Raw genomic sequence first — 14,598 nt, forward strand, 5'->3', positions numbered from 1 at the left:
CATTTACAATTACAATTCTCTTGTGTGGTGATAAGCCGGCTAATTCAACTGTATTACGAACAGCCATACTTCACTTTCTTTTACTTTAAAATAAGCATTAAATTTAAGTGACAATTAATTGTTTCAAGTGGCATTTCACAATTTTCACTTGTGGTATGTTTATACAATTTTCATAGACTTAATGTGCATTTAAACCAGCATTTTAAAAGAGTTATCCCACCAAAACATTAATTTAACTATCAGTGTGACTAACCCTAAGCTAATAAAATACAATTCTTAATAGAAATATATAAAATTATCGATAAGATGTTAAATTAACTCGTTCATAACCGATGCAAGATTTATAGTTATAACTTTTAGCTGATATTGAGACCAACAAAGTACCCCCTCTCTTTGACCGGATCTGTTTCAATCCCGAGTTCCCAAAGGGGGTGATTATGGCAGTCCTCGCTTCAAGGGAAACGTGACCCACCCTTAGATACAAACAACTCAAGGTATACACTTTGTATATATTTGTATATCACAGACGAATAAGTAGTTGAGGAAATATAGTATTCTCAAGTAGCTAAACCCAATTTGATTATTACTTCGAAATTCAATTTGCTGGTAATATAAGCAATTAACCAAATTACATGGAGCACACTGGAAAACATGACAATAATATTATTTATTTATAAACGAGTATTCAAACAAAATATTTATCATAAAATAAAAATAAAAACATAAAATAATGGCTTTAATATTGTTATATTAATATAAATAGTTAATAAATAGTTAATATAAATATGGATATAAATAGTTAATATTGACCAAATAAATTGGTTTGAAGTCAATTTATACTTCTTGAATTTATACTTATTATATATCCAAGTAAAACACCTAGCCCAGAGCAATATACAAGAACATTTTTTTTTAATAATGTATTAAATGATTTTTCTTAGAATTTTACATTACGATTGCTTTAACTCCATATTTTTTACTGTAAACAATTAGGGGAATAAAATTAAACTTCCCTTAATCTATAACCTACCTTTCCTTTAGTTTTTGTATATAAATGATATGAATTTTTTTCAAGTGAACATTAATATAAGAGATACAGTTCATAGAATGTTCACACTTACGCCATCCAAAATAATTTATCAACAACTAAGTTCCAGTCTTACATAGTTTTTGCTTAGACCACAATATAACGAAATATCACATGAATACAAATCTTATCACAAGCAGTACGGCAAAGAAAATTATGCATAGAGAATGTCAACATATCCCTGCCACATGTTGAAGATAAAGGAGAAACGAGACAGATACTTCCTTTGACGAACTCAGCGCATTTTTGTTTAGTAAATAATTTTTTTTTTTTTTTTTTTTAAAGAGGTTGGCGGCCTCTTTTAACCTTGCATTTGCCCGTCCACATAGACTAAGCGCCCGTGCGTGGATCGTTTACAGCAAAGCAAGGAGTGAGCCGGTACAGTACAAAGGTGACCTGTACTGATAAAATGTTATCGGCAGTGACCAGGATCCGAACCCACGACACTACTGCCTTGGGCCCGAAGTCCGCGACGCTACCGACTGAGCCACCGACTCACTAAATGCATTATCCTTATATTTTATCCAACTAAATTCTGTAATTTTACCCTATGCAAACTTGTACATTCATATTCTTGTTTAAATATAATTTTTGGAGTTGGTATATGTATTATTTTAGAACATTATTATTTCTTATTTTCCATTGTGATAAAAAAAACTAATGTTATTCTTAGGTTGTCGGTTACTCATCACTAAAATAAATTAATCACAATTTACTAAAAAATGTCGAGGTATATTTCAAGTTTACATCAAAACTCATCTTCAGCCTCTAGTAACAACATATATATATAACATATATATACATGTAAATAAACTATGATTTATAATGTTTGTTTATAAATTAATTAACATTTGTTTGAATTATTTTAAAATTAAGTTAGTAGGAAAAGATTTTTATATGTATATATTATGTAGATGTCACAGTTAATTTATTATTGTTTTTCCAATTTTAATTTTGTTCTCAACCTCTTCTCGAATTAAAGGTATAAACATAGGGCTGATTGTAGCACTAGGTTAGGATATGCTTCTTTTATCAACCGCCATGCAAGCAGCTTCTTTAAGATTTCTTAATTTCCAGTCTGCTTCCTGGTAGATCATAGTTGATTCAGACCAATGTATTCTATGTTCTTCAGAGAAAACATGTTCACTTAGTTTGGAATAACTCTCCAAATGATTACTAATGCTCTTCTGGTGTTCTTTTAGTCTTTTCTCCATAGGTCGTGATGTTTGCCCGTAATAACTTCTTCCACATTCACAGGGTATTTTATAAACTATATTTTTTGTGTCTTGATCTTTGTTCTTGGGCTTCACTCTGGTCAGATATCAGATAAATACCAAATTTATAAACAAACATTATAAATCATAGTTTATTTACTTGATATGTTGTTACTAGAGGCTGAAGATGAGTTTTGATGTAAACTTGAAATATACCTCGACATTTTTTAGTAAATTGTGATTAATTTATTTTAGTGATGAGTAACCGACAGCCTAAGAAAAATATTAATAATGCCATCACGAAGGAAAAAACATACCGGAATGAATAAAAAAAACTAATTATAAGGAAAGTAACGAATACATTTTGTTGCGAAACATTGTTTTTCTTAATCAAGGATGAAATTTCCTGAAATAGTCTCTTCATTTAAATTCTGACTGTACAGTTTTAGTATGGATTATATTATTTACCTAAAGATACGGTACTTAAAATATTTAAAGAGTATATTTTTTCTACGTGTGAATACAAGACACTTCAAAAATACACGATTTTTCAAAATATTTTAAAGCTCTTTATATTTCTTGATATAAAATAAGTTAAATGTTTTTCGTAAAATGTATTTACTTCACGCAAGATTTGAATAAGTTGTCGTACAGAATAAATAATCGGAATGTATTTTTAGAAATACACAGTAGTTTAAATAGGGTGTTCAATAAACTTAATCTACATGTAGATATTATGAAAAATTAAATATTCAAGTACCACGTAATATAACCATTTTTCGTTTCTCTCAAGAATAAATGGCGAAGAAATTAATTTTTAATATACAGGGTGTCCGGTCATAAGTGTTAAATAAAATGTTGCATCAAACTACATGGTAATGGCGACATAATGACGCACATTTGAGGTTCCCAACCTCAACCGTTAGGGAATAACAAATGAATTAAGGTTTTCCAAAAATTATTGTAGTTGTTATGAAAAAGGTTATATTACTCTGTTAAAAATGCACTAATTGTTAATTTAAATGTCATTTTCAGAATCCTCACAAAATTTTAAATAGATATAACACATAATCGTTGGGGTACGGAAAAATATTCTATTTACATTTCTTCGTTAAACAATTATTTTTTATATTGACGTAAATTTAAATAACATTTAGCAAATTATTTCTCGGTTACCGAGTTCCGCTGAGCTAAACAAATATTACTAAAAACTTCCTTATTTAAAGGGCTTTACAATGATGTATGACTACATTTATCTAATGTCAAATCTATGGTGAATTTTACGCACTATTGTGAAAAAACACGGTTAAACTAAAACAGATATTGTAAAAAATAATGAATTTTACTTACTATTTTATGAGCTGACCATTGATGATGAGGGTTTGTGTAATTTATAATTGACCAGACTACACTTCCATCAAACTAAAGAGTGTTTGTTTAGACTTTAGAAAATAAAAAAAACACAATACATTAGTTAAAATACACTATCACAATCAAATCAATGACATACTTTGTCCGAAGCACAACTTTTATTAAGGTGGAATCACAGTTTGGTGCCCTCCGTTTTCCCGCAAGCAGGCTCTAGCTCGCTTGTGAATTGCGCCAACTGTGACCTCATACGTCAATTTTTTCCTTACTTTCCCAGCAGCCTCAAAGATACTCTCCCGTAACTCAATTTCAGAGTTTACAACAGTTGAGTAAACTAGACCTTTCATGTAACCCCAAACAAAAAAATCTATCGTGCTCAAATCTGGAGATCGAGGAGGCCATGTCACACTTCCTCCACGTCGACCACGCCCAATCCATTTCGGGTAGTTTTGGTATAGCCACAACCGAACTTCCGCGAGTTAATTGAAATCTTATCTGAAATATGAAAAATATACGATAACCGTACCTTTATCACAAACACATTTTACAACGATATGTTTCTTTACTTAACTTAATAGTTATAAAAAAACGTTGCATGCGAGGAAAAAATACAAATTATTCGTTGCCTGCACTTAAATGTATTATTCTTCACAATAGCTTTTCTTTGCCCTACCATGTTTTTTTACAACAATGATTGAATTACATTGGGAAATTTGAAACTTGGTAAAAACTATATTACACCATTGTAAAGCCCTTTAAATAAGGAAGATTTTAGTAATATTTGTTAAACTCAGTGGAACTCGGTAACCGAGAAATAAATTGCTGAATGTTATTTAAATTTTCGTCGATATTAAAAATAATTGTTTAACGAAGAAATTTAAGTAGGATATTTTTCCGTACCCCAACGATTATGTGTTATATCTATTTAAAATTTTGTGAGGATTCTGAAAATGACATTTAAATTAACAATTAGTGCATTTTTAACAGAGTAATATAACCTTTTTCATAACAACTACAATAATTTTTGGAAAACCTTAATTCATTTGTTATTCCCTAACGGTTGAGGTTGGGAACCTCAAATGTGCGTCATTATGTCTCCATTACAATGTAGTTTGATGCAAAATTTTATTTAACACTTATGGCCGGACACCCTGTATATTCTTTTTTAATTAAAGTATAATTTGTTGATTCATTTAAATTATGTCTATTATAAAAATATAAACATTATAGTTGTTTAAAGATTTGCAACTTCTTTTGTTGTTGCATGCAACAAACATTATACTTTTGTGTACAAGTGACCAGGCTTATATACATTTGCTACTATACAAAGTGAAGATTTTGTTCAATATTTATTATCGTCTTTTTAAATTGTGTTGTTTGTGATAAAAAAATCCAGGTCGGTACCAGAATTTAGTTTTCCATACAATTTTACAAGACAAGTGTATGGTGTATGTCTGTACCTATTGATCAAACATTTTAGAATGTTTTAAAGTAAGTATTATCTACTTTCCAATTTTATTTCTTAAACTAAGCATTGAATATACATTATGTAACAATATTTCATACAATAAAAGGCATATATATATATATATATATATATATATATACTCTTTTTATACCTCTATATATATTTTTCTGTGAAAACAGTTTATGTTTATGGATTGTCAATTACTACATACATGTAAAATTTTACAAGTGGTTATTGTTGTAAACTGAAACGTTCATACAACTTCCTTTGCATTATTTTAAATATTCTCTTGTTTGACTTTTAAAACGGTGTTCGATAACAAAGATTGATGTTGCCTCATCTTCTTGGCGTTTCTGAACTTTGTTAACCTGTGAGGTGGAACTTTTCCAACCAAAATATAGGTAGCTAATAGATGTAAATGTATATATATATAGTTTTTAGATCAAGTATATTAAACGTTTTAGGACGAGTTCCCAATGTAATAGCCAGATAAATATCAAACAGATTTTTACTTTAGTATAACAACATATTGCATAGCTGAGCAAATTCGTTGTAAAACTATCGGAAACTGTTTTACTATACTTATATATTTATACTATTTATATCACACAATGTAACAAATGTATTTTTCATTGTGTAAATACTGGTGGACTAACTTCGGTGACATTTAATGCAAAGAACGCCAAGGCTCTCAAGACTTATATTGACTATTTTAGCACGATATAAAACTTTATCTTCGGATCTTTCAAAATTCTGAGTTGGGTCTTTGACATTAATTAGACTCCTAGGTAAAATAATTCAAGATGTGTAATCCACTGTTATTTGATTGGATTTTTAAATTGTTGAAGATTTTACGCTAATGCAGGATACAGTAATGTTAAAACTTCATACGTTGTTTGATCGTTAAAAGAAATAATTAAAATTATATTTTTACAGCAGCTTTAATGAATTCATTTCTTAATTACTGGTTTATATTCTGGTGTACAGCACGGGGAAAGCTTGAGGGTTTTTTATATAACGTGACATAAACACATTTTATTAATTGACAATTAACTACCTATCTAACTCACCCTGCAGCTGGATACTTCAGAAGCTATATTTAAGTTACTCTGATTAATCATGTTGAATATTAAAGATTCTTCACAGCCATAAATAAAATACCACTCGTGCTTATTTTTCTGAATAGTACCCGTCGATATATATTTTTTATTTAGCTTATTTTATTTGTAAGAAGAGATTAATATAGTTATTTGTGGAACACAAAACGATTTATCTGGAAAACTACTCCTTGAAATAAAATTTCAGTTTATTAGCGAATTTCCCTATAGGGAAGTAGCTATTACCGTAGGTCTCATGGTAAGACTTAGGCCCGGGACCGATTTACTTTTTCATTTTGATGTCCCCAGAGGCCAAAAACACCATTCGTAAAAATGTTTATATATGTATATATATATATATATATTTATTATTTTCTTGCATTTTTAGGGCTACTATATATGTATATATACTATTATATATATATGTGTCCGTGAACACGATAACTTGAGTAATTTTTATCCGATTTTGATGAAATTTGGTTTGAAGGTGTAAGGCGGGATTAACTTGAATGAGTTCGCGATCCAGCATGATCGGACCATGGGAACAGGGTTTTATGGGGTAAAAATTGGTTTTTCTCACTTTTGACCCTGAAAACACAAAATTTCCCAATTTTTCTCTAAACCTTCTTAAAGAGCTTAAAAAAACAAACAATTCAGTATATCAAAGTGTTTTTGTACGGTTATTGGTTACGGAGAAAACTAAAAAAATGTAAATTTAAAATTCCCATGTTATTTTTATGGAGAATATTGTAAAATGTTGTAGTTTGCTTGTTTATGGATATCTTTTGATAAAACTTGGCAAATATATTCATTTTCTACTAAGCAATAATTATTTTACTTAAAATACACACTTTATTAGTTTCCTTGTAGCAGCAAACCTAGGTACTCGTTAAACCTAATATTATCTAAATAGATCGATTGAAAATCAATTCAGCCAAATGGAAATTCGCTTAGACGGCAGGTTTGCTGTGGCGGGGGTATTTTAACATTTATTTGTCACTATAAAATAAATAAGTACTTTATTCTATTTATGATTATTTCATTTTCTCAGGTATTTTTATCATTAATAAATATATAATGTCGTGTGTCGTAAAATATTCCTTGATATAGCTTTAAATATTCAATTTTTTTTACAATGTTGATTTTGGATCCAAACTACAGTTAATCCTTGGATATACCATATCGATATAGCTATATCCTTGGCTATATCCTGGATATATCCTTGTAATTATTCTTGGCTTTAACATCATATCGATACTAAAGTCTAACAGTAGCATATTTTTATAGAAATATTTACTATTTATCCTACTTAATTGCAATGGAAACTTCACGGTCAAATATATTTTACTTGTAGCGTTTTTCATTGTGGAAAGTTGAGTAGGTCTTAGAATTTTTTTGCGATGGTTCCAGACGGATTTGTAGTGACAATCGTATCTCGTCGGAAACAGAGGTGTTTCGTGAAGCGGAAACGTGATAATCCTCTCTCAAAACAAACGTTGTCGGATGTCATAATCACGGTTTATGGCATTTACAACTCTCATGCTTCACACCTTCGTTGAGTAATAATTTATCTTTTTGAGGAACTTAACACAAAGTGATTAAGGTAATAATTTTTCTGAACAAGATTCAAGCAATTCCTGCTTGATTCCAATACATTATCTATGGAATCAAATACTTTTTTGTGTATATTTAACAGTTTCTTCAGATTTTTAGATATTTTGAATTTTGGTGTTTATATTTAATGAAATCTTTCTGTCAACAATTAAAATCGGGGCAAAAAAGCCTAATTGCGAAATGTAAGAATAACTAAAATACATACATAATACACACATTTTATCACATACATTCACGAGTAAGTTTTATTGCAAAAGTTTCAATGAGAAAAGCTCAGGCTATCGGGATTTCCAAAAGAGTTTACAAAGGTTGAACGTGATTGGACTTGGAACAGTCTTTTGTTCCAGGTTAAAATATTCAATATGGCATAGGGCGTGTAAAACTGCGGTTCCAAATTAATTAGATTGGTAAAGGGTGAAAGGGTGTTATGGGAAATAAAAACGCCTTTCAATTGTTTAGTTGTTGAAAGTCTCATCATCAAAGTGTAATTCATATTCTAATCGTGGTATAAATTGCATTACTACGATATCCAGTTTAAAATAAATGTATTTAGTAAAATATTTTCGATCCCTAATGTACAGAATATTTCAGAATTCATGTCAGACACTGTAGGGTAGTAATGTTAGAGTGTTGATATAAATCCACGTATGCTGATTGTTAACTAGAACTTAACACATACAAGTTTCAAAGCTATTTTAACATACTTGTATTTTTTTTACACATAAAGACAAAGAGACAACCTCTACAACTTTTTTTGTTATTATAATTTTTAGCTTACGAAAAATCTAGACACAATACCCTTAAGTATCCGACGAGAATTCTGGAACACTCTGTATACGTTTAAAATTATTACAAAACCTTTTGTGAACACTATTGTGATATATTCTAGCTAATAAGGCATATAGGGCAGTTCATCATTGATTTATCCGTTTAAACTATCTATGTGGATGGATTTACCTACTATTTTACATTGATGCACTTACAATCGTATTGAAAATGGTACTCATATTTGTAAAATCCACTACTAAAACTGTTGTACTGTCAGAGTCTATATTTGTCAGATGAATTACTCTTTCATTTGTGGTGTAAAAAATGCCTCAGAAGAAATCAACCCACATTGATATACAGGGGGCATGGATCATATGAAAATAACTACTCATTAAGGTTAAGTTTAACATAACAATTTTCTTTTATGACTGAACCAGCAACCATCTAGACGAGCACTATAAAATATCAGCTGTTTAGAATACATTTTTATCTGCCAAAATTCTAAGTTTGTTTTTATTTTTTATGTTTTCAAGTACTTGCTATGTTTCAGTGTGATCCTGGGGTTGGAGTGGACACGTACTTCCACGCTCTCTACACACACACTCACACACGCATGCCCTTCCTGCTGGGTTCAGGATGTTCACAGGTCACTGAGAGTCTGGCAAAGATAACACCTTACTGGAACATGGTACAGGTGAGCTTATCTAAAAATCTTATTCAAAGGAAGTTTTGTTTTTTGTTAAACTTATGACGGCTTAGCCTTTGGCAGTGTGGAGAACAACCCTCCCCCTTCCCACCCACCACACAAAATCTGGTTCAGTGGTAGCTCAGAAAAAGGTAGGAGGAATGAAAATGGATTTCAAGACTGCTTTTTCCAATCCTAATAGAGAATAATTTCTACTCTAATATTTAAAGTTTGTTATTTTCTAATTACGTAACTCGAATGTGTATTTTTATTTACGTACTCAATTTCAAAATGTAAATTTGTATACAAATTAGAGGGAAATGCTCATTTATAAAACTAACCTCACTCAAACATCTAAGTACATAAAGTAAAAAATTGACCAAAAAATAAATCATTAGCCCATATATTTCAAAAGAAATGTACGACAAAGGAAACTTTTTGGGAACAGCAAATTCAGTTTTCAAAAGGTTATTTTAAATAAGTGACTTGTTGTAGCTTATAACATATTCCAGAGGGCTTTTCAATCAACCGAATAATTTTAGACCAGCAATAATTATTTCAAACATAATATGAAGACAAGGATTTACAAATTTAATTCCCATAAATCAGGATGAAAACACAATTTTATAAGATAAATACTGCTGCTGCAAGATGTATTTATTTTTCATTTAATACGTAATTTTTTATTAATCTCCACTTGAGTAAACAATAAATCATTATAGTTCTATAAACAGAGCTTTAATCTGAAGTAATATTATCAGTTGGCTTAAAACTACAGTTTAGAGCAGTAGTGACATACATTTTCAAGTATTAGAAATAGACATTTTTAATTTGCTACCACAAGAAAATTCATGTTGCTAATATACACTGCTGTTAGGTGAACATTTTGTGACCAAAGCAGAAATTGTAACAAGTTTCTTGTTTGTCAGTGTCCTAATGACTAGAGTTTGCTAAGAGACTTTATAAACTATGCTAATGAACTATTTAATCTCTAGAAACTTTGAAACTATGCATACTGCAACTGTTTCCAGCAGAACTCTTTTTTTAATGCTCCAAAAATGAAGTTGGTTTGGAATTAAATATAGTAGAGCTACTTTGTCATGGAGATTTTTTAATTACGCTCACCTCTATAAAATCCTGAGTTATAAAAAAAACTGATCGCAGTTCGTCCACATTGAGTGAATATATATCTTAATATTCATATTCGATCTGTATTATCAGTCACAGTAAATTGTTTAAGCCATATTTAGTAAAGACTATAGAATGTTATTCTATGTATTCTATGTATTCTATAGAATGTTATGTCGAGTATATGAAAAGTTCGATTTCTTTTTATCGCTATTCCTTATAAAACAATCTCCGTTTTTACGACTAGACAGTAAGTCACACCCTGAAAATTTTAGTTGAAAAAGTATTGATATAAATTTACTCTGCATTTAAAAATTATCAGATATGAATACACGACCAAACAAGCTTAAAGGGTTTCGTTTTCAATATCAAAAGTTATTTTACCATATATGGTGATAAGTTAGTGACCAATAATACGCAGTAAATAAACCTCTTAGTTAACCTTAGCAAAAACTGGGTTTGTGTTGAATGCATTGAAAATGCAATTATAATAATTTATTTTATATTAAAATTTAATATAAAGGTGTCCTGTATTCCAGGATGAACAAAAAAATCAAGTGAAATATTTCAAAAACCCAAAAATTAACTGATTAGAATTTTTTTTAGAAAACCATGCGTTTTGTAGTGAATTGAAATTTGGAACATAAATCTTTATTGTAAAATAAAATTATCTAAATAAAACATAATTTTTTTTATTGGAATTCACTAAAGGACAACGTAATAAAATAAAAATAGTTCTGTTGATAAACAACTTGCGGCTGTATGGGTAGTTTTTGAGTTGTTGATATTTTAGTTCGTCTTTAGTCCTGAAATGATATTTTAAAAGGTCAGTAGAGAGTTAGGGAACACCCTGTAGCATACATTGAACATCAAAATGTATGTGGCACTCTGACAATATAGCAACACACGAGGGAAACAATTTTGTTTCTCTTGTCTAAATTATAGCCTTGTAACAACAGTGTGGTAAAGTTAATAGAACCAAAACAAATGTATGTTCTTGCCAGGATTCTGTTGTTAGTCAATAATTATACCATGTGTTCCCATCCCTAATACTAATTAGTTGATATCTCAATAATCTCCACTCCGATTATAAAATACATGTTTATAAACACAGTGTTATGCAGGTTGCACAATTGAACGAAATTGTTTTGCGATTAAAGAGATTTCCCCTAATTAATGGAAGTAACCGGTATTGAATTCTAATTAACGGTAAATTCTGTTTGTATTTCAAAATTTATAACTATACTGGAAACCTATTACAAATTTGCAATGCATAGGTTTATTAGAACTTTTGAGGACTATGATAGTATGTAGGAATTAAAAATATAATTGAAATCCACTAATCTTCAATTAACACATTTATTTATCTATTTACTGGTAAACAATTTGTTACAAATTAAATATCTCTGTTTCTTTTACAAACCGAACTATGCATTCAATTGCCGTAAAACGAATGGAAATAGTTTTAAATACAACCAGGAAGGTTAATGTCTTATTCTTACTTACCTAATTATTCTTACTCCTGTAGCTATTGAAACCTAGGCGGTCTTTGGCCTCCAGGATCCTCTGTCTTCTGCCAGTTCTAGGCCTGCTCGGGTCTGTTTCCATTCTTCTTCATTCCTTCGTAGCCTCGTCAACCCATCACATCAACTTATATAACCAAGAAAGGCAATTGAGATACAAATTGAAAGGACAATTGAGTAAAAAATGACTGCCGATCAAAAATTCAAATTGGGATTCAAGAAATCGTTTAACGGCTACCATTTTCGACTCGGTTGTCCGTTTACGGTTCACATTTGTGGCATTGTATTTTACTAGTAAAGAACTTTAATTTGTTATGCATATCGTCCTTTGCTTACATTAAAGACTTCCTTCTAAATCGCTAGCGGGCCTTCCCCTTGAAATGGTAGCGTATCACTGAATAATGTGTTAAAATAATTTTAATGGTCAGTGACTTTGTGCCATGTTTTGTTGCTTTTTTACAACTTTTTTGGAATATTTTAAAGTCCCAAGACATTTTTCCTCCCTGTATATGCATCGATGATAAATATATTTCAAATATGTTTTGCCATTTTCTACGGAATGTTTTTTTTTTCATTATTGGTAATACTTATGTTTTTGTCACAGTTTTCAAACGCTTAAGTTTTTAAGCTCATATCCCGTAGAAAAGCACGAGTTAAGCTACTAAAATTTCATAACTATTACATTTTACCATTTGTTCATATTACGGTTAGTTAAACCCACACATTGTTCTCTCTGTCGCTAAACACACAGAGTAAAATAAACAGAACCAGATCGCTGCGACTAAGTTTGCTCTGTGGACGTTCAGTGTTTTCACTGCTACAATCATACAGCTGTTATGCATGGTCTAAAGTATTTGCACCATGTGGTATAAAGTAACCTGTTATATTAATCAGCAGATATTTACACTTTTAAAATATGTAACAAGTTTGATGTGTGTTATACCGATTTGGACGTGTGTCTTCTACAATAGCTCTGTCAAAAGGTTACCCCTTCTACAGTGCAGAAAAGCTACATTATTTCGTCTCTAGTTTTTAAGGTGATAGTTTACACTTTGCCACTGTTTAAGGTACTAGTTTAGAACTCGTCCATTTCCATTACTCACCTAATGAAGGAATAATATTGGTATAAGTAAGGAATTGTACTTTTATCAACTAATAAAGTTAACAGATATACCCCGATAAGAGATTAACACAGCTTATAACATTTAACAGATCAATAAACCCCTCATACTCAAAAAATTAATTAACACTTTATCATTGTAACTGAAATAGGAATGTCGTGTGTCAACAAATTTGCAATAGCTGTTTCATATATTTTTTGATAAACATTTAAATACAAATTACAAATAACTTTTTCGTCAATATAAAAAACTGAGTGCACGTATAAAGAAGTACAATAACTGGATAGGCGTCAATGTTAATTTTGTAGTGAGTTATGGAGTGATTGTAGACTATATCTGATACAGTGATGCTTTTTTGAAAATACATTTTAGCCATTTCTTGGATGTGTTTTTTTCGATCAATAATATCAATGTGAGTTTGGGAAGGATGAGATGTATTTTGTAGTTTTTTAGCGGTTGAAGATCAGCAGGCACTTCAGCTAGAATCAATAATTAAAAGTGCAATGACCAATGACTGATGTGTCTGTAGACTATTGAATACATTTTATTTGTGTGACACCGACACCAGAATGTTTATTTTAATGTGAAAACCAGTTTGGAATGAATCAGACATCTGTTAGTGACCGTATTTGTTTATTCAGACAGGACAATAAAAAATAAAAAAACAATGACCAAGGACAGCTGGGGCCAGTTAAAAACAACAACAAATCTTTTTACTTTTTAGGGCCGAACCGGTGACCTTACAATACCACTAGGAACATTATACACACTCAGCTATTCAACAGTATGAATTTCATGTAAATTTTTTGCTTTGACGTGACAATTATCATGTATTTCTACATATTACAGGTGTCGTTCGGCTCCCTATCCCCCGCTCTAAGTGATCGTCGGGAGTTTCCCCTGTTCTACCGCACAGCAGCTCCAGACTCGTCCCACAACCCAGCGAGGCTAGCCTTCCTCACCAGGTTCAGATGGGAGACTGTCACAGCTCTGAGTCAAAATGAGGACGACTACACTTTGGTATGTAACGTCTCCACCACACAAATCATCATTGTCTTTGTCAACAAACATAATTTGTAGACTTTCGTGGTTGTCATAGTGATTGTCAACAATGTCAGGTGAATATTACTAGCAGTTCTTTCTTACTATGAAGATTGGTCAGTGGCTAGGCTGACTTAAATCGCAGCTGGTGTAATGGTTGGGTTTGAACGGGAAACTTCTGTTCTTTGTTCAGGTTCAAATATCGGATTTAACCAATATGTTCAGGCAATGTGATGATTCTTTGACACAGTGATCCCGGTCCATTTTAAGAAATATTTATACCTTAGAATTCAAAACTGAATCGGTTCCTCAGGTAATGAGAGATTTCTCTGCACTTCAGCCACGACTAAAACCATAGCAGTGTTAAGATAGTAGTGTAAAGTTTATTTGTTCTTTTTTGCCTACCTAGGAGACCTTTAATTTTCTTTGTGTAGGTGGACTTTAGGTCGGAAAAGGGACAACAAAGTCCTCACCATACAAAAAA

The 14,598-nt window shown here is 30.9% G+C and overlaps 1 protein-coding gene across 2 annotated transcripts in view; it reads left to right on the top strand.

Moving 5' to 3' along the window:
* LOC128988175 (gamma-aminobutyric acid type B receptor subunit 2-like) overlaps positions 1–14,598 on the top strand; it is a 279,704-nt gene that overhangs the window by 239,311 nt on the left and 25,795 nt on the right. For both annotated transcript variants that reach the window (XM_054409413.1, XM_054409414.1), the window contains 2 exons: positions 9,167–9,310; positions 13,923–14,093. In XM_054409413.1, the coding sequence (XP_054265388.1) occupies positions 9,167–9,310; positions 13,923–14,093 (315 nt within the window). The remainder of the gene's footprint in view (positions 1–9,166; positions 9,311–13,922; positions 14,094–14,598) is intronic.

The sequence above is a fragment of the Macrosteles quadrilineatus genome, unplaced genomic scaffold (assembly GCF_028750875.1).
Source record: "Macrosteles quadrilineatus isolate MER2022 unplaced genomic scaffold, UCM_ALF_1.0 Scaffold_2__2_contigs__length_208266976, whole genome shotgun sequence".
Classification (NCBI taxonomy): domain Eukaryota; kingdom Metazoa; phylum Arthropoda; class Insecta; order Hemiptera; family Cicadellidae; genus Macrosteles; species Macrosteles quadrilineatus.